Source organism: Coenobita brevimanus, chromosome 92 (assembly GCF_032717465.1).
Source record: "Coenobita brevimanus isolate Jiangsu-jjx chromosome 92, ASM3271746v2, whole genome shotgun sequence".
Taxonomy (NCBI): domain Eukaryota; kingdom Metazoa; phylum Arthropoda; class Malacostraca; order Decapoda; family Coenobitidae; genus Coenobita; species Coenobita brevimanus.
Genome location: NC_137045.1, coordinates 6,880,283 through 6,903,473, shown reverse-complemented (window position 1 = coordinate 6,903,473; position 23,191 = coordinate 6,880,283). Strand labels below are relative to the sequence as shown.

Sequence of the window (23,191 nt, the reverse complement as noted above, 5' to 3'; positions counted from 1 at the left end):
TTTGTTCTTAAGACATTACAGTTGAGAAATTAGGTTTTGAGTTAGATTTGGGTCTGGATGATGAAATAACCAGAGAGATAATGAAATAACTACAGAGATAGTGAAATAACTACAGAGACGGATAATATAACTCGGTGCAGAATAATGGAGTAAATATTTCTTATCAGTAATATGTATTATTTTGATGCGAAGGTATGTTGTAGAATGACGTAGAAAAATATGAGCGTCTTATATCTTGCTAGGAAGAGGTGTGTAGAGCCTCCTAAGACCACGAGACTACGGCCCTGAGACGGCAAGAGGATGATAAGACGGTGGGGGGTTAGCCAGATAAGCCGGTGGGATTATCATTAACTCCTTTACCACGGCGACGCTTTTATTTATTTATTTTTTTTTTTATTTTTTTTTTTTTTTGGCTTTCTCCTGACGGTCTTAATTTTACAAGAGAGCTTTCGAAGTGGAGAGGTTTACTATGGACCTCGTTAACCCCTTCAGTACGAGAGGTCTTTGCCCTGATGGATATAAATTTTCTTGGAGTTAATCTCCTCTGTACGATGGCGCCTCTCTCTCTCTCTCTCTCTCTCTCTCTCTCTCTCTCTCTCTCTCTGTTCTTGCCATCTTCCGACGCTTTCATTCAGATGAGGGGAAACTTTATGAACTGAGGGGTTATATTTCGCCTTCATTAACCCCATCTCGTAAGCTGAATAAAATCGTCTGGTGGCAGCAAGACTAAATTACCAAGGACGTGATGTTACGGCAAAATTCCCACAGTTGAATGGCTGTAATTTTCCTCGCTTCTCCCAGACATGATGCTAGAGTGGCAGAATAAGACGATACTGTGGCTTTGCATGCTTTCCATCGCACTTCTTCGTGACTAGCATGATACTGTAGTGTTTCTCGTCACAGTTCTGAATTCAAAGTGGAGAGTTGATAGTTTTAGACAAAGAATGAAAAAAGAATGTAGTCTTTATTTGTCAACTTGCACACATTCACGCTTGCCAACCCTAGCGAGACGGGCTGATTTTTCTGAGTTAAGGTGTCGTGTTTCGTATGTGCTTTTGGAGTCTTCGTAACACTCCATCCTTAGCGATTTACTCCGGACATTACATCTCGTGATCCCCTTACTGATGTAGAACTTCGTCGACATTAAAGCGAAATACCTGACATACAAGAAAATGTAATAATACGTTATATAAATCGCTAAGGAGGAGATGCTGCGAAGCCTGCAATAGACCACGCCCAAAAAACGGCCCAGAAATTTATCGAACCCCCCCCCTTTTTTTTTTTTTGTGGTGTGTGTACATGAATTGTGGGTACGAAAGTTTGGAGATAATCTTAGTTAACACTTATGTAATCTTAGGTACGAAAATATGACTACTTCATCGTAGGTGTTTGAACTTGGGTACATCATCATCATCATCATCCAAACGTCTTTTCCCACTTAAGGATGAGGTGAGGTGACATCATACCTCTTTTTAGTCGAACGGTCATGAAACCCTCACACAGTATTCTGAAAAGTTTGTTGGACGCCGAGGACCTTATCACCGGGTTTCGAAAGTCATCGTTCACGGCGTCACTATTTATCGTTATGGGGTGGGTCGATGTTTATGTCCGCAGCTATACGTGAAGACCCGACTAACCCTTCCCTCACGCCTCTTCTTAGGTACGTGAAGGACGAGAGCCGACGTGCCAGCGGGTATGACTTCGTACAATCCCCCTACGGCACCTCCCCCGCCCACGCCCACTCCCACGCCCACTACCAGAAGGCGGACCCCTCCATGTGGACCACAGCGCCACCGGAGTACAGTCAGCTGGCACCGGTATGTCATGTGTAGGGTATAGCCCAAATGTAGCTTAGGCATTTAAGGCTTAATATATTTTCATAGTTTATTATGTTTGTATTTTTGTTTTCCGTATGAATGCACCTTTATTTTCATCGCAGTCACTCCTACTCTTACCCAGGCATTTCACTCTTTGCGTACCACCCACACTCTTACAAACCTGCCGCCCAGTTTCATTCATTCTATCATCCGGATCACGATTACCTACCATGACACTGTCACCGTCAACCTTGCCACGCTCACCCCCTCTACGTCGGTATGGCATGGGCACTACTCTGTAATATGCACAGGAGCTTTTACCGACCTTTTCCTACACACACAACCTGGTTTCACCTTCCGTGGCAAGAGTCATTTTGTTTTTCCCGAAACAGTGGACCGTGCAGTATTTGTTTGAGAACGGTATTAGTAGAAACACTATATCACATTTTAAACTTTCAGCATTAGTATGGTTGTTATACAACATACACTGTAAAACATGGTATGCCAAGATATGCCATCAACAAGGACACTATTAATATAGCAGTGGTTTGGGGAAATTAATTCTTAGCTTGCCACCGGGCATGCATCCATGGTCCACCATGTGATACGGTTTCAACATAGCTGCCTTCGTCTGTTCTAGTTAACCACTGTCGCCTCTGTAACTGTGGCTGTGAGAAGTAAAGCAGGAATGCAAGCAAACGCCACAGGACAAAAGGAATGAAGCAGAAGTAAGTGGAAAACCCGATTCATACGTGGCTTCCCTTTCCAGGTTGTTACCAGTCTCTCTCAAACTCACGTCGTCCTTACTTTCTGTGGACTGTAAGAGCTCAATTTCGTACCAATATTACCCACCGCTTCAGCTGGGGTTTGTTAGAACTTCTCTTCTGACTATATAAGTTTGAAAGATAACAACTTTCTTTTGTAGTTCGTTCACGTCATCATCCAGCGAAAATCAGCAGGGAGAGCAAGGTTCCGGGTACTGGGGAATGGTGTGGCATGTCACTCGGACATGGTTTTCCCTGAGAAGGGCCATTTTTCTTGAGCAGAATAGGAGATTTATAGTCTGAACCACCCCGAGAATATGCAGTCAAGGAGAACTGCACCTGGAGTGAACAATGAGACAGTCAGATTTTCCTGATAGCAGTCCACCCTCTCTTTCGAATTACCTTAGAGTCGTCCAGTGGACAGCCTTTTAGGCAGCATAACGACCTGTTTTACCTCTCCCTGTGATTCGCATCTTAATTGGACACCTCGTCGGGCACAGTGACTGAGGCAGTCTCCAGCTCACTGAAGCAGAATTGGAACCTCACCATCGACACTGCCCTGTATCATCATCGCATCTATTTAAAGAAGACAACACTAGCGAAGAAATAAAACCGATGACACTCACTTACTAACACACTGGCCAATGCTTTATGGCAACACTTTTTACACATACCTCCATATCTTTCCCATGTGCCTTACACATTTGCACTCATTCCCCCATTTTGTTGATATTGCTCATGCATCACATGCATATTTGAGGGAATTTAATGTCGGGTTGTACCCTCCTGAGTTAGGGACTAATTTAGGACAAATCCGGTTATTTATGCAGGTACTGTACAGTATTATGGCTGCCAACCTGTCTTGTCTCTTACAAAATATAAACCTGTTGTGTGCAAATGATCTTTTGTATGTTACTTTTTCAGTGACAATTGAATCCCGAAAGCAACTAAAAATTACCACTTCCTCACATATGTGATGTTGCCATGTTTGTGTACAGCAATACATTCCATACCTGCCACTGAAGTTAAAATCTCCTTTGCCATTATTATAGTGACTTTTTTTTTATATTAGCATTGCCTGCTACGGTGAGCATATTGATCTTAACATGTACCAGTGTGCTAATCATAACTAGCATCCTTGTGTAGCAGATGTCGCTGTGTTTGTCGAAAAAGTGACCTTGTCGTAATCGTTCAACTCTTTCAGGAGGCCCTGGACAGGTCGACCCCATTGCCACACCACACCTACATGGCAGCCACACAGCCAGCATGGTCCTCACCCGCACCGTACGACTCCATCCTCCACACCGCGTCGGGGGAGACCTACCGCAGGATCGAGCCAGGTCAGTTCTGAGGTTTGACGGGGCAGGGAATGGGGGTGAAGTAGAGCAGGAAGAGAGTTGTGATGGAGCTGGGAGGGAGAGAGATGAAGTGGGGAGATAGGGAGGGGATGATAGGTGTTGTAAGCAAATAATAGTAGAGCAGGAAGAAAGAAGAGGATATATTGGGCTTGCAGTATGTTATCGGGAGGCAGAGAATGGGTGGGAAGGTGTTATGGTTGAGAAAGAATTGGACTGAAGTGAAATAAGAAACTATAGTGGCTCAGAGAAATAATTAAGGAGTCTTAGAGACAGGGTTAATTTTGCATCTAAGGCGCACTGAAGGCGAACTCTCAGGGTAAAAAAATAGGACATGTTTGACAGGTGTGATGTGTGGATGAAACGTAGACTAAGCTGATGGGGTCATGACATTGATGGTTAGAGGTCACGATGGCCGTTTCAGATAATGTCGAGTGTTAGTTAGGGGTTAGGGTGCCTTGAGGGTTTACCCCAGAGTGTAGCGTTGTATTTAGGTGGTAGTAAGGCTGCTGCTGATGTTGCTGCTGATGCTGATGGTGATGATGATGATGAATTCAGGCATGCCATTTTCTGTAGTTCTGATCTCTGTACAAGCAGGAACGTTGATGATACTATAATAATAATGATAATAATAATAATAATAATAATAATAATAATAATAAAGACGTGAAGTAGAAGCTATCATGAGGCTAATGCACTGAGGATAGCAGTTTATCTGTGAGGTTACTGAAGGCCATGCTTGGTTGGGTTGCATCAGCGTAGGGCGGACGGCAGATTAGAGAAGCGTTTTAACTGGATCAACTAATTTGCGTCACACTATCTATACTTTACACGAGTGAATTAGGTCTGGTATATACTACACTCTCTATTAGTCTTCCTTCGTTTGTCTGGGGATAGTGATATTTTCCCCGCTGACCTCCTTCCTTTAGTCTTCGTTCTCTTACTTCTGGTGTTTATCTCGACTCGCTAAAGATGTGGCGTATGGGAGTCTGCTGATAAGAGTGGAAGAGAGCGTACTTAGATGGCGTGGTCAAATGGAGGGAGTGGTTTTATATAGGGCGGTGCATTGGACATTTATGAGTAGGTATGAAGGTAGGAGATGGCTTGGTAGCAAAGAAGAACGTGGATAGATATGGTAACGAGTGTATGGGGGAAAGCCAGATGGGGAATTCGGTAAGGCTGAGGTACTGATGAGGGACGGAGCTGACTGGATGAAGTATACGAGTATACGGTGAAGCACATTTACTACCCCTTATTTAACTTTGTCACTGAACTATGTCTGACAGGTGGAGGTGAAGCACAGGTGTAGAGGAATATACAGAAGATGATATTTGGTAAAGGTAAGACTGGGGATGGAACCAGGAATCCGGGGACTTGAAGGATATGTAAATGACTGTGTGGCCCATTTCACTGGGGATATTACTGATGGTTTCTTGCTGTTAGACTTTCTCTTATTTCTGGATCCTCACCTCATCATTAAGGAGAGTCAGGATGATGATGATGAAAGTAAATTGATGTGCTTTGCGGGTCAGATGAGTACCTTCCTGCCTGTTACATTTCATTTTACACTATTTAGCTCCTTCACCACAGCGGGTCTCTCCTAAGAAGACCAAAATCGTCAGGCGGTGGCAGGAACAGAATATCGAATGTAATCGTAGTGAAGGTGTTAACCCTTACAGTTCAGTGACGATTTTTAAAGTTATTCTTGCCGCCACCAGATGATTTTCATTCATTTTAGGAACAGTGTCTAGAAATGATGGGTGTTGATTAAGATAACATTAGATTCTTGCAGTTCGAAAAATTTCTGTATAGCTGCATTGTCTGAATGTATAAAGGAATAAGTAGGTAATGGCTCATCTGATTGAAGGTGTTAACAAGGAGTTTCTGATCCATTCACTGTCTTGAGTATGTCCTTCGATAAATATAACAGTTTGACAGTACAGAAATATAGTCGAACCAGAATGTCCTCGAGACTGGGAACAACCGCCTGCTTATGATAGATCTTTTATCTTAGGTGACCGTGACCTTTAACTCATAAGCTTCATAGTCGAACGTGGCATATTCAGTCGCTGCCAGTGTAAAAAAAAAAAAAAAAAAAAAAAAAGCTCCAAAAAATGGCATACTCTCATAAGAGGCGGTAAATAAAAAAAGGACAATAAGAAAATTAAATAAAATTCAATACAATTAAATAAATCCTTCTAACTTAGGGGGCTGAGGAATTTTGGCTGAAAAGTCTTTCTTGTAAAATATTTGTAAAAAATCTGTGGTGGTGTGTGTGAGGTAGGGATGTGTGTGCGATAAGGTGGGAGTGAGGGTCTTTGTGTGGGCGTGATAGCCTGCCTGACGTTTATTAATATGCATTTAGCGGACCCGTCTGGCCTCTCTCACCACCGCCTCCCCCGGGACCTCTGGGTGCGGGCTGGGGAGAGATGAGAGAGGCTGGGAAGAGAGAGGGTGAGGGAGACTTGAGGGGAGGGGGAGCACGGTAGGAAAGAGGGTGTGAGGAGTATTATATATATATATATAATCTTGTGAACGGGTTAGAAAGTTATCGCTCCAGCACGATGGCGGCCTGTTCATAATTGCGTTCTTTTTTTAGTATTTGTTTTATTCTTGCTGTCGCCGGACGGTTTTATTCAGCTTAGGCACATCTCTCGTAGTGACGGGGTTGTTAAGGTTTGTGCACGAGCTACTTTTTAACCCCTTTAAATCCGTGACGTATCATTTGCAGTTTATTCTTGCTGCCACCAAACGATTTTGACTAGAGGCGGATCTGTTGTTATTAATGCTCTAGTTAACCCATGGAACTGTGAAAGTGTGTATATTGTATTAAACAGTGTGAAGATAACAAAAATAAAGCTAAGATGTATGTCATCTGAGTGAAAAAGTTAACCTCTTTAGCACGAAGACGGATTTTACTTTTAAGTCTTGCTGTCTCCAAACATCTTAGAAGTAAAGGTGTTTTTGAAGGCAGTGCTCTCATTCCTCCTGTTTGAAAGCCTCTCCTGAGTGGAGTAAAATCGTCTGGAAATAGCAAGAATGAAAAAAGAATCCAGGAAAATAAGGGAGACTTAATGATACCCTCAATAAGAGAGGAGTAAGTAAAATCGCCAGGTGAGAGGAAAAATACTGTCCTCGTGGAGAATAGGAAGAATGGAAATAGGAAGAATAGAGTCCTCGTTGTGAATGGGTTAACGAGGACCATAACACCGGTGTGAAGGAGGTGTGATGGTGGTGGTGATGACTGAATGTAAATAATGTGAGACTTCCCAGCTCTGTACGCTTAATTGATGTTTACTTATATCAGGTTTGAGGGGGATTGATGATTCTCTCTCTCTCTCTCCCTCTCTCTCTCTCTCTCTCTCTCTCTCTCTCTCTCTCTCTCACACACACACACACACACACACACACACACACACACACACACACGTTTGCTCTTCTTCCACCATTTTTTTTATTTCTTGCTTGTTTTATTGATTTCTGTGGACACTGATATTTATTAAAGCATAAACTAAAGTGGGGTGTTGCACAAATAACTTTCTATCAAATCAAGAAGTAAAAAGGAAGTAACTTGCATCAAAACACACATTCTCTCTCTAATCCTTCCCTGCCACTTTCACTGTCTATGCACTCCCCCAATCCGTCCACTTCTCTTACTCTTCCTCCCAACCTTTTCTCCTCCCTGTCCATGTTTTACTTCCTTCACCCTTCCGCCCTCCTTTGCTTCACCCATTCTCCTGCTTCCCTTCCTGCCAGTTCTTTTTCACCCCGCTCCCTTCATTCTTCTCTAGTTCGTCTCCCCCAAATCCTTCTATACCTGTTTTTTCTCCCCATCCCTCTCCATGTCCACATCCCCTTTTCCTTCATACCTGTCTTCCATACCTCTCTTTTTCCTCCCCGCCCCCTATACCTCCCCCTTTCCTTCTTTACCTGCATGCCTCCCCTTTTTCCTTCCTTTCCTTCACTGTCCTCTCCTTTCCCATTTTTCCTCTCCCTAACAGTTCTCCTTCCCTCTTTGTCTCCTTTCCATTTCCCCTTCCCTCTCCCCACTCCTTTCCCCAACTTCCACCAACTTCATCTACCTTTCTTCTTTCCCCCCCCTTCCCTTCCCCATGTCGTCTCCCTTCCCTGTCCCTATTCCTCCTCCAAATCTCCCCCTCCTCCCCTACCCATCTTCCTTCTCCCATTCTCACCCACTGTCTCCTCTCTTTCCAAGTAAATCAGTGCCACCCATTCAGTTCTAGTTGTGTGGGTAACTTAGAAGCTTGTATGTGTGTGTGTGTGTGTGTGTGTGTGTGTGTGTGTGTGTGTGTGTGTGTGTGTGTGTCGCGCGCCTGCGCGCATCTGCGTGCCCATGTGCTCGCCTGTGTTTGTGTATGAATGTGTGTGTGCGGAGGTGTAGTTTCACAGGGCAAAAACACAGACATGAGTGAGTGCGTTTGTGCTGGTGGGTGTGCGAGGCGAGGGCGTGTGAGGGATGGTGACGTGAGTGTGTTGCTGGGAATATTCGCCGACTCGTGCTGGGTTTGCTGTCCGTGTGTGTATGTATGTTTTGTGTCTCAGTGTGTTTAACCCCTTCAGTATGATATCGTGTTTGATATTCTGTTACCGACAGCGTACTGGTATATGCCTGATAACGTTTTTGGATGTGTCTGTCTGTCTGTTCATCTGTCTCTCTGTCTGTTCATTAATTTCTAAAAACTTTGACAAAAATCCCATGAAGTTTGGTAGCTGTTGGCCATATCTTGGTAATGGTTCGGTATGAGTATCTTGGGTTAAAGGCCGTGGACACAGAAATTAATAAAATCTGTTCCAGGCATACGGTTGGTACCTGTCTCTGGGGCATTACAGCTCTAGGTAATGCGGGTGTGTTAGTGCAGGTGTTATCACTGTTTGTAGATGATTGTGTTAACCCCAGCCCTTAGATAAACGGCTTATTATTTCTTCTTGCCGCTGCCAGGTGATTTTATGCAACTTGTATACCTTTTAGTGTAGGGGTTATAATGAGGGTTAATGTGAGTGCGTGGAAGGAAGTATTATGAGAACGTGTAGATGTACGGTATGTGTTTATTGGGTGTGTACCTGAGGTCTTTATGTGCATATGTAGTAAGGAAGCTGGTTAGTATGTGTGTGTGTGTGTGTGTGTGTGTGTGTGTGTGTGTGTGTGTGTGTTTAGCTATCAGTGTCTTGCTTGGAACGTTTTGATTTCGCGTGAGTTACATGAGTTACATGATTGTGCTGATAGTGGTGTGTTGGCGTGGTATGTGAATCAGCTATAAATTAATTGCTAATGCCAGAGATTACATTTGGCTTCATGTACCAATTAAGTACATACCAAAACAGACACGTGGGGAAGAATGAGTACAGAAATATTTTTAGGAAGGCAGTTTAAGATCAGAGAAAGATAATTAGAATGGACTTATCCCTTCTGAGGTCAAAATTATCAGAGGAAAATTATTAGAGAGACGATTTAATCCCTTCAGTCTGATGATATTTGATTCTTATTACCTTCAGACGATTTTGTTTAGCTTAAGGGAGAAATCAGGCTGTGGAAGAGTGAATGGAGTCTTTTTTTCTTTCTTACCGTCCTACCCCATTGCTGTAGGTGATTTTTCCGGAGTTTAAAAAAATCGTCTTGATGTAGCAAGGGCGAGAAAAGGAAATGCGTCACGGGATTGCAGGGGTTTATCATAATTTTCAGGTGGATTGATTATGCCCACATTGTTATCAGAGGCTGTTTATACATTAAATTGTTTAGTTTCCTCATTTCCGTCTCCTGTGTGTGTGTGTGTGTGTGTGTGTGTGTGTGTGTGTGTGTGTGTGTGTGTGTGTGTGTGTGTGTGTGTGTGTGTGTGTGTGTGTGTGTTGCCCAGTGCTTTATAATTTTCATCCGTTCTAGCCCGTATTCCTCTTTTCGTCCATACCTCGTTCGCTTCGTTCTACCTCTGTGGTCTCCTTCTTTCCACTCCCACCCTCCCTCTTCCTCCCCCTCCTCTTCCCCCTCCCCCTTCCCTTCTTCCTCTCCTTCTCCCTCCCCTACACTCTCAGGAATATAGGTCCTTTGAGAGTTGGAGAATCTTAGCTTGTCATAGAAGAAGCGGGAATTTTAGCTCCCCAATTTTGAACGTATTTTGATGCTTTTATAAGGAAGGGCTAGAGTTTCGAACGGCATAGGAGACTTGGCAGTACTTCTTCCTGAGCGCTTTAGTTTGCATTTGACACCTATATGATCTCTAGTATGTTATATCTTTTGAACTTCGGCATATTAGGCATTAAGAACATACAAGAGACTTTTAAAAATTGTAATGAGTCAATTATATCGGTACGGGAGAGATGTTTTCCTATATGATTACAAAGATCCTGTGGTAACTAATTATACCCTTAGTAATTTCTGTAATTTGCATTAGATTCAAGTACAGTACAAGCCCTTTTTTCTTTCGTTTACACCTGTTTAAAGTAGTACCTAAAGGAAGCATAAGTAAGAAGTGTCATTGAAAAAAGTCAGAACATGATGTCATTTTTGTGAAGAGTTGCAGGATACTCTCTGCCTTCCATGCCTTATAGTTTCCACCTTAACTTTCAGGCACATTTTCCTTATTCCACCCTCTCTACACATGCCTTCTTAGATCCTTCCCGTCCCCGCTATGTTTTCTTCGCCTAAACTTTCCCCAGATTTTCGTTCTTTTACAGCGAATTTCATGTGGCTAAGTGGCAGAAAAAGAGAGTACTAAGCGTTTACATCATTTTCATTGCCCTTCTTTTTTGCTAGTATCATATTCTGGTGGTACTCTTTTGCTACAGCTCGGCGGTCAATATGGAGAGATGGCAGGTTTAGGCCAAATTCAGGAGTACTGTTCCCTCTTATCCATTCCATTCATGCCTTTTACCACGTACCATATTTCCTTCAGTTTTTCGCCATTTCACTCATTCCATTACAAGAGCTTTGAATAATGTTCCTTTTAACCTTCGACCTCTCGTTTCAGCTGAGGAACCTTGTCATTATTTTTGTCTTCCCGAGGCTCTTGAGCGATTTCTCTTAGTTTCCTCCCTCAGCTTCTCATGGGTGGCCCCCCCCCCTCTCTCTTTCCACTTCAGGCTCTTGTCTCCCATCTGCCTTTCTATCTTAGGTATGATATTCTTCTTACATCTCACCCTCATTAACCCCAAGAAAACAGTTTCATCATTATACCTCTTCATATTCTTTAAACTTCGAGCACCTTCCTCCCCACACACACACACTAACTTTCTTTCCGCCACATCTTGTCAGTACTCCCTCCCCCCTACTGCCTTACATACATTTTTCTATATATTCTTTCCCCCCTCTCCCTTCCAAACTCTCCGTCTCGCCTTTAAACATAATTTTCACTCTATTATTGCCTTACTATCCAACCAAACTCCCTCCACTCCCCCCCACCCCTACACAAACACTTTCATCAGTATTTCTTTTTGTTATTCCCTCCAGCTCTCCCCCTATACCCAGTCACAGGTAAACATATATTTCTCATTCATTTCTACTACAGGTATTCCTCAGTATTCCTTGTATCTTGTTCCTTTAGAAGTCACCGCCTTTCTTCCCAGTACCCACACTGTCTTTAATGTACCCCCTCCCACTACACCCTCCAAATTCCTCTCCCTTCCTTCCCAATCAAGAACCTATTTTCCCCGACGTGCTTTCTAACAACCTTCCCCAAACTTTCCCCCTCCCCACAGCCACGCCGATTTTCCTCATTATACTTTCCCACTCTCTCAGAAGTACCTCCACCCATATCAGTTACATCGGTGCTACGGCGTGAAAGTGTCCCTCTACAGCACCTGGAAAAATTAGGTGGTGGGGAGTTTGGAGTAGTAGAAATGCAAACAAAAGAAAATGTGTGTACAGGGAAGGTTGCCTCCAAACCCTTCCCACCCACATTGCAAACCCTCCTCCCCACACTGCCTCCTCCAACATCCCCTCATCCCCCCATCCCCTCCTCCAAAATCCCCACTACTCCCACCCCACCCCGTGCCCTCCATTCCTCCAGAATCACCACTTCACCCCACTCACCCCATCCCCTCCTCCAAAGTCCCCACCACCCCACTCCACCCCACCCCACCCCACCCCTGGCAACTCCTGAGCAACACATAGTCCTTGTTTGTTTGATCTGCAACCTCACACATCACTCCCAACACCCACTCCACTCGTACAACCTTAATTAAAAACCTTAGTTGTTTATTGACCTATTGTTTATCGTGTCCCGTCCAATATATCTTTCTTTTTACCATGTCGCTTCGATATCTGCGTGCGAACTATTTGTCTCTGATTCATGGATATAACAGATCAGCGTTGGATGTTCGTGGTTTTGGATTATTAAGGGAAAGATATAGTATTTCTGTTCTGCCAGTTTTGCATTAGTGAGAGCATATAAGGGTACAGTATTTCAGTCCTGCCTTAGCTTCTGATTTTTTAGAGCTGACAAGATTGCAGCGTTTCTGTTCCTTTGATTTGTTCCTCGATTTTAGGATATGCACGAAAAGAGGAACCTATTTAATTCCTGTCAGCATTCATTTGTTGTTGCATCGCGTAGTGGCAGCCTGTGCCTTGGTTTCCGGATTTGTAAGGGAGGAGATTTCTGTAAATTTGTTCTATAGTTCTTGGATCTGTAAGGGAGAAGAAAGGCATATAACATGGCATTTCTGTGAGATTTTGTCTTAGTTTTTATGCTGGAAAGAAAGATATAGGGCACAGTATATATTTGAACTCACCATCTGTTTTATTTTCAGATACGTAAATACAGAGCAGAGACTACCATTAAAGCTCTATCAGTCTGTTCTGTCAGTTTGTGCCTTGGTTTTTGAACGTGTAAGGAAGTAGGCTAATATAGAATTTTGTCAGGTTTCGTTTTATGTTACCTCGTGCACCGTGGAAACGTCTGGATGGAAATTCGATTATATTGTGATTGTTAGTTGCTTTAGTTCATTCAGTCAGTACCTCAGTTTTGTATTTTTTTGTATTTTTGTTATTACGCCGTGCAGTGTGGACAAGCCTGGTTAAAGATTAGGTTGGGTTAGGATAAGTTAGGTTTGTAGGTTAGATTAAATTAAGCTAGGTTAAGTAAGGGTGGGTTAGCTGTTTCAGAATGGATGAACGTACCGCATTTCATTTCTGTCAACTTCCATTTATTATTCCGTGGTGGAGTGTGGAAAAATCTGGATAAAGATTCGATTAGGTTGGGTTTATTACACTATGTTATGTTGTGTTATGTTAGGTTAGGTTAGGTTTAGGTTAGGTTAGGTTTAGGTTAGGTTAGGTTAGTTTAGTTTAGGTTAGGTTAGGTTAGGTTAGGTATATCAGGAAGGAGGACTGCATAATATTTCTGTCAGGATCCATTTGTTGTTCCGTGATGGGGTGTGGAAGAGTGTGGATAAAGACAGTCAAGTACCCAGACTAAAGGCAGGCGTGGGTGTGTTTGTTTTGATGGCGTGGTATATGATGGGTTACTGGGCGTCGTCTGTCTAGGCTGAACCATTAGCCTAGTGCCCTCTACCCTTGCCTACCCACCCCCAACCCTGCCCTGCCCTGCCCTACACCAACCACTGCCCTTTACCGCTCACTCACTCACTCTCCTAGTTCTTCCTTTGCTTCATGTGTGTGTGTGTGTGTGTGTGTGTGTGTGTGTGTGTGTGTGTGTGTGTGTGTGTGTGTGTGTGTGTGTGTGTGTGTGTGTATCCCTTTTGTTGTATCGTGCCCTTTTCTTACCCTTTTTAGTGTCCTACCCTTGCCATTTTTGTCCTACCCTTGCCATTTTTCGTGCTCTGTCTTTACTCTTTCCTCATGCTCCACCCTTGCCCTTTGTATCATGTCCTATTCTTACCCTTTTTCCTTTTTAATGCCCCTTTTCCTTTAGCCCTGCTCAGCCCTTGCCCTTTTTTCGTGTCCTTGCCTTAGCCTTTTTTCGTGTCCTTGGTTTACCTTTTTTCGTGTCCTTGGTTTAGCTTTTTTCGTGCCCTGCTCCTGCCCTTCCTTGTGCTCTGTCCTTGTTGTTTTATCGTTCTCTTCCTCACCCCTTCCCATATCTGTCTCTCTGCTTTACCTTTCTGACTACCCTGACCTCTCCTTATTGATTTTTCGTGTCTTTACCTTACCCTATTTCTGTACACGCCCTTACCCTATCGTTCTGCCTTTCTTTTGCCCTTTTATCTGCCCATCCACTGGCCACACTTACACTTGCTTCCAGCTACAACCTCCAACTTATCCTGTTTATATTTTTCTCAGCGACAGTAATACTTTTTAAGGATCTGCAGGTATTGCCTAACCAAGAAGTCACTGTTGTCTCATTTTCAATCATCTACGTGTGTGTGTCTCTGTGGATCTCTGTTCTCCCTTCTTACTCCTGCTCTGATGTCTGCCTTCCTTTACTTCCTTGTCTGTACCTTCCCCCCTCTTTTTTTTTTCTTTTTCTCTTGAACGTCTCCTCTTTCCATGCTTCTTTTGCCTTCTTACCACCCAGCCTAACTTCCCTGTCCCTTCCTTCCCCTGCCTCTCTTCAAGTTTTGCTCCTCCTGCTTCCTGTTGTTTCCCTGCCCCTCTGCCTTCTTTCCGCCATACCCCTCTCTTTCCCTCCTCTCCCTTCCCCTCTTCTTACCCAACCCTTTCCATCCTCTGCACGCTTACAGTTCTGTCTCCCACCCGTCTGTGTCCCTATGCTATGTTATTTTTTTTTTTTCTGTCTTTCTGCCCTTCCCCTGTTCCTTTCTCTCAATCTTTCCTACTCCTCTGCCTACCCTGCCACGCCCTCCCCTACCTACTCCACCCCACACCCCCTCCCAAACCTTTCATTTCTTCTTACTTCTGCTCCTCACCAGTTCCCCCTCACCCCTGCATCCCGCCCCTGCCCCTCACCTCATGTCTCTGTTCTCCCCTGCCCTTCACCCCTGCCTACAGACTCCCCTGCCCCCTTCCCTGTCATCAGTCAGGGAAGAGAGTCACTTGACAGGGAGACACACAACACACACGTCCTCTCCTGTGCTCTTTCTCTCTCTCTCTCTCTCTCTCTCTAAATCCGCATACATTTGCAGGTGCTTTTATTTTTTTTATTTTTTTTATTTTTTATTTTTTTGGTTTCATAACTCCTTCAGTACGATGACACCTTTACATTCTTACCCCTCCCGTACGATTTTATTCAGCTTAGGGAAGACTTCTTGTACTGAAGGGGTTAATGAAGACAATATGTAATCCCTCCAGTCTGGCTTTTGATAATCTAAAAAAAAATCTCCGGTGGAAGTAAGAAGAGAAGAGAAATGGTTGTAATCGCTAGGAAGGAGGTAATGTAATTGGAACAATGTGACTATCCACTTATAATTTACTGTTTTAATTTCTCGATGTTGCCATAAATCTGTAAAAATATCCACTTTTGTTTTTTTCACGATACTGGCAATTTTGTGAGGCTCTTGGACACACGAAAGAGGCGTGCTTTGTCCGTAGACTTGTGGTGAGGACGTGGTTAAATGTAATACACACACACACACACACACACACACACACACACGCACACACACACACACATATATATATATATATATATATATATATATATCTATATATATATATATATATATATATATATATATATATATATATATATATATATAATGTATGTTGCATGTATGTCTTTAGCGTAGCAGAATTTCAGGTCTCATTCATATTCCACCGTGTCACTGAAGACCATACTCCCTGATGTGATTCTGTCCTCCAGGTTTAACATGCTTCTTCCATACCCAGGACCCCATACCAAGCCCCAGAGCCCCAGACGCCAGCAAAGTGCACTGCCATCAAGTCCAACTCAGAGTCATACCTGATTGACTTCCCAAACCAAAGCGTAATCAAACGTGATTTCCTTAACAGCATCTTTAACACATTCCTTAACTTCGTATCTCCCGTTCCCCTGACAGGAACGAGAGACGAGTGTGCGTGAACAGCGGCTTTCCCTATACCTCTGCTAATCTAGTGACTTCGATTTATTCTTCTGTTTGGCAAATCTGATAAGGTGTTTTTTGTTGTTGTGTATGTAGGCCTACCTATCCCTATAACATTTTGCCTGTTGTATTTGTCACCTGTATAATACTTGCCCTAACACTCCTTTCATCTCAACAGGCGACCCGGACAGCATCGAAGTTGAGAGTGCGGGAGCCAACACTTCCCCGCACGACACATTTTCTAATATTTCCATTCATAACAGCTTTCTTATATGGCTTTTTATCTTCCACACTTTCCCAGAATACGTCTCGCTAACACACCCTTTCCACCCAACAGGCGACCCTGACAGCAATGAGAACCGTGAGTGCGTGAACTGCGGCGCCATCACAACCCCGCTGTGGCGCCGCGACTCCGGGGGCCACTACCTCTGCAATGCCTGCGGCCTCTACAACAGGGCCAACGGCATCAACAGGCCCCACGTCCGCACACAGCGTCGCCCCGTCAGCCCTGTAAGTCTGATTTTTGCAGGGTGTATTGTTTTTTTTTTAGAGGGACGTATAATGATGAGTTAGAATGCCGCGTTTGGCTGTGAATATTATCTTTGTTTTAAAAGGACACAGTTAAGATTGTCAGTCTGAATCCCATCTTTTGCAGGGAGTATTGCCATCTTTATTTAATAGTTTATATTATAGTGAGTTCAGGGCCCGTTTTCTCGTCGGTTTAGGAGGCTCCCCAGCACACCCTCTCAAGTGATTTATTTTGCTTATTACTCCTTAGCCTCATCTTCTCTGTCATTTAAGTCATTCTGCTTAAATAACATACACATTTATATTAACCAGCCGTATATAAAAATAAATCGGTAAGGAAAAGGTGCTAGGGAGCTTTCTTAACGTGACGAGAATACGGACCCAGATCCCAAGAAATCCCGAGGCACTACCTCTTCAGTGTCTTCAATCTCAGTAGTGCGGGGCTAATGGCATCAACAGACCCCACGTCCACACACAGTTGCCTGGCCAGTCCTATTAGTCCGTCTTTTGCAGGGTGTATTGTCATTGTTATAGAAGCAGACATACAAGATGGCTAGTTTGAATCCTTTCTTTCGCAGGGAATATTGTGACTGCTAATTCTAATTCTTTCTAATGCAGGGAATATTTTTTTATGTATATTTTTGGAGGGTACACGAAACTACTAGGTCAGATTCCATCTCTGGCAGGAAGTAGTTTCGGGAGTGACATGTGATTTTGCAGTATTTCTTTCCTTCTCCTCTTCCTCCTCCTCCTCCTCCTCCTTTTTCTTCTTCGTCTTCTTCTTCTTCTTCTTCTTCATGTATACGTTCTATGTCTCTAGGGCCTAGGCGAATTATTATTATTATTATTATTATTATTATTATTATTATTATTATTTATGTTGTTGACTTATTGTGACCTCTCCTAACCCCTACCCTTATCCCCCTCAGTACGTGGCCCCAGCAGCGACGCCCCAGCCTCAGCGTCGCTCCGGCATGACCTGCTCCAACTGCCAGACCACCAACACCACCCTCTGGCGCCGCAACAACAATGGAGAGCCAGTGTGCAACGCCTGTGGACTCTACTTCAAGCTGCATGGCGTGAGTACTCCTGCTGCTGAGGTGGGAGGGATGGCGCTGTGTGTGTGTGTGTGTGTGAGAGAGAGAGAGAGAGAGAAAGAGAGAGAGAGAGAGAGATCATATATTTCTTTAACTGTTTCTTTTCGGTCTCTTTGCTTCTGGCGGAGGATGCGTTGTTTCAGTAGGCTTACATGAATTCAAAGTTTTACCCATACGATTTAGGATTCGTTAGAGGAGGAAAAAAAGAGACAATATTTACCAGGAGATATACTGTTACACGTGAGCGTCTGCAAACCTATATTGTACAAAAGGATGTCTTATTGGAGGCAAGTGTTTCATCACCCACGAGAAATGTACCGTATTGAAAAAGCCGACATTGTATTCGCCTTTTTCCTCTCCGTTGAACCATGTTGTGTAAGAGGCTGAATTAAATGTAAGTTTTCGTGTAATCTGTTTAGTGACTTTTTTTTTGCGATTGTGATTGAGTGAAACACCTGGGACAATGTATTATGGGGTAAAATTTTACACACACACACACACACACACACACACACACACACACACACACACACACACACACACACACACACACACACACACACACACACACACACATGGTCGTATCAAGACGGTAACTGCAGCACCACACTTCAACACATCGCTCGTCAAGCCTCATGCCGTACGACACAGTACATTTACGACCGTGGTTTCCAGGCGGGTTACGTCACACTCCATTATGTCGCGACTGGTGACATTCCTGGAGCACCTCGCCCCTACATGTAAGCTGATTTATGAGATGATCCAGACAACATTCTCGCCACATTCCATGATGTCCTAACAACGAACTTAATTGGATTAAAGAAAGGAAAAAATACGAGAAACTCTGTATGTGGCCAAAAGTTTTACATGAAAGAAAGGTAGTTTGATACCAGTTGATTATATATATATATATATATATATATATATATATATATATGTATCACCTTATACTGAGGATCACTTTCTATAGTATGTTATGAAATGGCGGTCATAAAAGCCTCTGTATAAGCCTACCTGCTTGTATGTCAGCTACATGGGACCACGCCTCCATGAGCAGACCCCCTACCTTGGCATCTTACCGCATCATGCCCTTACCAGCCTTCAAAGGAGGCTCCCTGGTACCTGTGTGTTACTATAGTCATATTATCTTCACCTGGCACAGATTTTTTTTTTTTTTAACCTTTTGCAGCTTATTTAACATACCTCGCTGGCATTCTTTCCATAGCATTTCTTAGTGTTAGTCTCTTGCTACAACTCAGTAATCAAGATGGAGAGATGATAATTTTAGGCCAAGTTAGAGTAAACAGGGTATATTTAATTTCTGTAACTGTTGCGTAAATGTACCGGTATTCATGACTGCCGATATTCGAAAGGCATAAATAATACACAAGAAAGTAATGTGTCACGTGCAAAATAAGTCGCTAAAGAAAAGATGTTAGAAAGCCTCACGTGCCGACGAGAATACGGTCCCCATACCAGCCCTCGTCATCGTATTCTCGTCGGATAAGGAAGCGCCCGAAAACCTGTTCCTGAGCGATTTATTTTGCTAATTACTCGTGGTTATCCCCTTCTGTTATTTAAATCACTCTATTGTCACCACACTCTTCATAAATAACGAACAAGTTATATTAGCCGGCCTTATACAATAATAAATCGCTAAGGAAGGGGTGCTTGGGAGCCTCTTTAAGTGACGAGATTACGTGCCGTTGTCATTCACTTCACCACTCGCGGAAAAAATCACACTGGAAAGTAATGTTCACAGATGCTGGCAGAAAAGGAAACCAGAATAAAAATAGATAAATAAATGAATAAATAAGTGAAATAAAAACTGTTGGCTAAGTGGATAAACAGTTAAGAGCGAGTCGATACGGATAAAATAGTATGGGTTTTTGTATAACATGAACTCGTTGCATCACCACCCACCTCAGTATGCACCAAGGAAGGAGCGGTGGCAACGTTTTGAATTCCTCAAGATAAAGCAACATCAAATAATAATTGCAGCCGAAAACCCAGAAAGAAAAAAAAACAAAAGAAAAAAATGAGAAGACATGAGCATGGGGGGGGGGGAAGGAAAAGGCAAAAGAAAGAGAAGCCAACTGTGATGAAGATGAGGAGGAAACAAGGCCTATCTTTACGTCAACACTCACACTTCGCACGATAAAGCCAGGGACACTAATGCAATGTAATCAGCACCACAGTTAAACAAGACAGCGCTCATTGGGTTCTGCGCTCTCATGAAGGCACGAATTTCATGAGAACTTAAGGGGGGCCTAGGATTTTAGACTACAGGTGGACAATGCAAGATACGTCGTTGGCATCAGCATTTTGGTAACTGCATTGTGGAAGGAATTCACAATAATCTGTACTGTACTCTTACTGTTGTGTGAAAAATTAGTTCCCGGCAAGAATAGAGAAATGAGCGTAATACGATGCCGTATGGATTGGAAATACAAGTTAACGCTGTCCAAAATAGAAAGAGCAGTCAGCTGTGCCAGTTTAAGAGTATATGATACCGTAATGCCCTGTGAATGGGAAATAAACTTAAGGACTGAAGCAGACTGAAAGAGTGGTCAGTAGTACAAATGGCCGTCGGTGGAGTAGAGTTAAAAGATATAAGTAAAGAGCATGAGAGGTGTAGTGAACTGAGAGTCAGAAATAAAGATACTTCACCTGCTCATGGCACAGTCGTCACAGAGATAAGAGCAGCTCCTTAAAAGTTTGATGGGACTGGTGTAGGCGCTGGAGAGGGCTGGGCAGGGCGGGGCAGGACGGGTAACGTGGAGGGAGAACTGGGGGCTGGGTGTGTATCTGCAGGCCACGTCTCAATCCTGCCCTACTAAAGCTTCTCGTTTGGTGGATGGTTGACTGTTAACTATTGTACCTGGTTAAGATTTCGCAGTTTTTCTTTTAAGAGGTTGTGTGCTGCTGATTTCTTCTCATCTCACTTTTCACAGATGATTAGATATGCTGTATAAATGACCTAATCTTTTGCTTGTCTGTTTTTGTAGTATTTCTCACCTGGTTCAGTTTTTTTTTTTTTTTGACCAGATTACATTCAGTTGTGCACACACAGATGCCACATATTCAAACAAATCATGAGAATAGACAGTGGTGTGGGGTAGGTCAGTTAAGGTTGTTAGTTAAGGTTAGTAAGTCAGTCCTATATCGTCTGGTTAAGTGTACATATTTATTTCAGTACTAGCCTATACAACTGACTCCAGACAAACGGAATATGCAACTCATTCCTATTATCCCTACACTGGCTCTGCAGCTGTGTATATAGCTGCTGTGTAATAGCTGTCATTCCACTTATATATCGGTCACCTCAATCTGGATGTATCATTTCCCCTCTGTGTTCAACATACCCAGGTCCCTCTCCCCTACCTGGCCCACCTCACTCACACCTCATTCCCACGCCGACAACATAGCCAACCACTCTTTTTTCACCGTCTCCTCCTCCTTGTTTTTTTTTTTTTTTCCTATTTTACCATTCACAGACTCGACACATTCTCTGTCTGTCTGTCTGTCTGTCTGTCTCTCTCTCTCTTTCTCTCTCTCTCTCTCTCTCTAGTTTCTTATTCCCTCCATACACCTGCTTCATTTTCATTACAGTCCTCTGTCCCATAAAATACTTGCTTCAAAAAGACCTATACCATACCCGTACCTCATCACAGACACGTCCCCAGACCTGACTCATCTCCTCTACCGGCCACACACATTCCCCTCCCACGCATATCTGCCTCACATTTGTCTCATCACACACATATACGTTGATACCTGACGCTCTGCATATACCCACCACACACGTTCCTCACACACACAAACCGACCATACAGTTCTGTTTCACACACACACACACACACACACACACACACACACACACACACACACACACACACACACACACACACACACACACACACACACACACACACACACACACACTTCATCACTCATACCATCTTTACCCCACATACCTGTCTTACACCTGCCTCACTCTTAACACCTGACATCCACCCGCATTTCTGCACCTCCCACACAGAGATCCAACCTTCATCCATATATACCTAGCTCACCCCTGCCTCACCATACACACACCTGCCTCACACATTCCTACAGCAGGCCTGATCTTCCTACACATCTGACGCCTCTCGCTAACACATCTGGCCCCGTGGGTGTGTTTTTCTTTTACGGGTTCTGGTCGATAAGCAGTACAACTCCTGAGTCGGCTTGGTTTTTGTGGCTTGTTTCTGGTTTCCATGTATTTTCACACTCCTGGTTCCTCACCTTTCTTGATTTCGTCTTGGCATTACTCATCTTCTTCCCTCCCTTCCTCCTCCTTTTTTTTTCTTCGTTTGTATTCCTTTCGTCATAGCTTTTCTTGCTCTCATCCATTTTTATTTTTCAGCTTCTTCCATCCGTCCTGTCCATTTTTCCATACGCCCTTCCTCCCTCCTTGCTCGGTCCCCTCTCCCATTTCTGCTTCCCATCCTCCACCTCCTCTCCGTCGAGTGTTCTTTTCCTTTTTTTCACCTTTCCTCTTCATTCTTCGATCCTTCTTTCCTTCTCAATCCTTCCTCCCATTTCTGCTTTCTCTTTCTCCATTTTTTTTTCTTCCATCCTTTCTCTCTACTCCTTCATCCCTCCTCTTTCCATCCTTAATCCCCGTTTCCTCCCTCCTCCTTCTCCCCCCCCCTTCCTCTGACATCTTACATTAATGGCCGCCTTCTATCTTAATTAGCTCGATTATCGGCGCCCAAGCATTTTATTCGATACGCTTTCGGTGTCTTTAGTATTTATTCGGCACGTTGGTAGGAAAGATGGCCCGATACCCGTTTATCTAAAGTGCCGAGTAGTGTTCTGGACGATCTGGTCTTGTTCCCGTCTCTGTAACACGTTTTTCAAGGGGCGGGAGGATTCGTGGTGGAGGTGGTGGGTTGTTTATGTAGCCGGATTGAGTAGACGGCCACGGAGGCTTTGTTTACTTGTGACGTCACCAATGGCCGCCCTGTGTTGGCGGAAGTTTAGAACCCCTTTTTTTTTTTTTTTCTGTTTTCAAATGCGGGTGTATGTAACGTCCATTACTTCTTTCCATTAGGCCCTTCCGTTCCAGTCGCTAATGGAAGAAGTCAGTGCTGGGAAATATCAGTGCTCTTTAGTAGGGTTCTGACGCGGAGGGAGTAATGGTAGGCGGGACGAAGGCGGGGTGATGTCATGCATGTCAGCTGTACGACAACTTTGCCTTTCAAATTTCAAAGCATTTCTTTAGGTTACAAGTGCCGGAGAAGATATATTTACCCAACATAATCTTCATTTGAAAGTGCAGTATGTGCTGAGTGTTAGTAGATTATTGTCGTGCAGCTGTGGAAAGAGCCGAGTGTATGGTAACATCGACCCTTCCTCCTCCCCTCTGGTGGACAATAGAGGTGATTTCAGAATAAGGAACGCCCCTTCCTTTCTTCACATACTTCTTACTCCTCCCCTCCTTTCTTCTCTCCCTTCTTACTCCTCCCCCTTCAATCTCTCGGACCTCCCCCTGGTTCTCCAGCCTTAACAATACTCTCCTTACTCCTCTTTGGCTTTGTTTGATTTAGTTTATCTCTGCTTTCATAGTGGGTTTATTTTTACCTGTTGGGCTTTCTAATTTGTATCGGTAATACTTCCGCATATTGTTCGTG

General features: G+C 43.6%; 1 protein-coding gene across 1 annotated transcript in view; it reads left to right on the top strand.

Moving 5' to 3' along the window:
• LOC145412066 (uncharacterized) overlaps positions 1–23,191 on the top strand; it is a 58,626-nt gene that overhangs the window by 9,228 nt on the left and 26,207 nt on the right. Inside the window, exons 5-8 of the mRNA XM_080281983.1 lie at positions 1,661–1,817; positions 3,786–3,921; positions 16,226–16,398; positions 17,346–17,495. Coding sequence (XP_080138109.1) covers positions 1,661–1,817; positions 3,786–3,921; positions 16,226–16,398; positions 17,346–17,495 — 616 coding nt within the window. The remainder of the gene's footprint in view (positions 1–1,660; positions 1,818–3,785; positions 3,922–16,225; positions 16,399–17,345; positions 17,496–23,191) is intronic.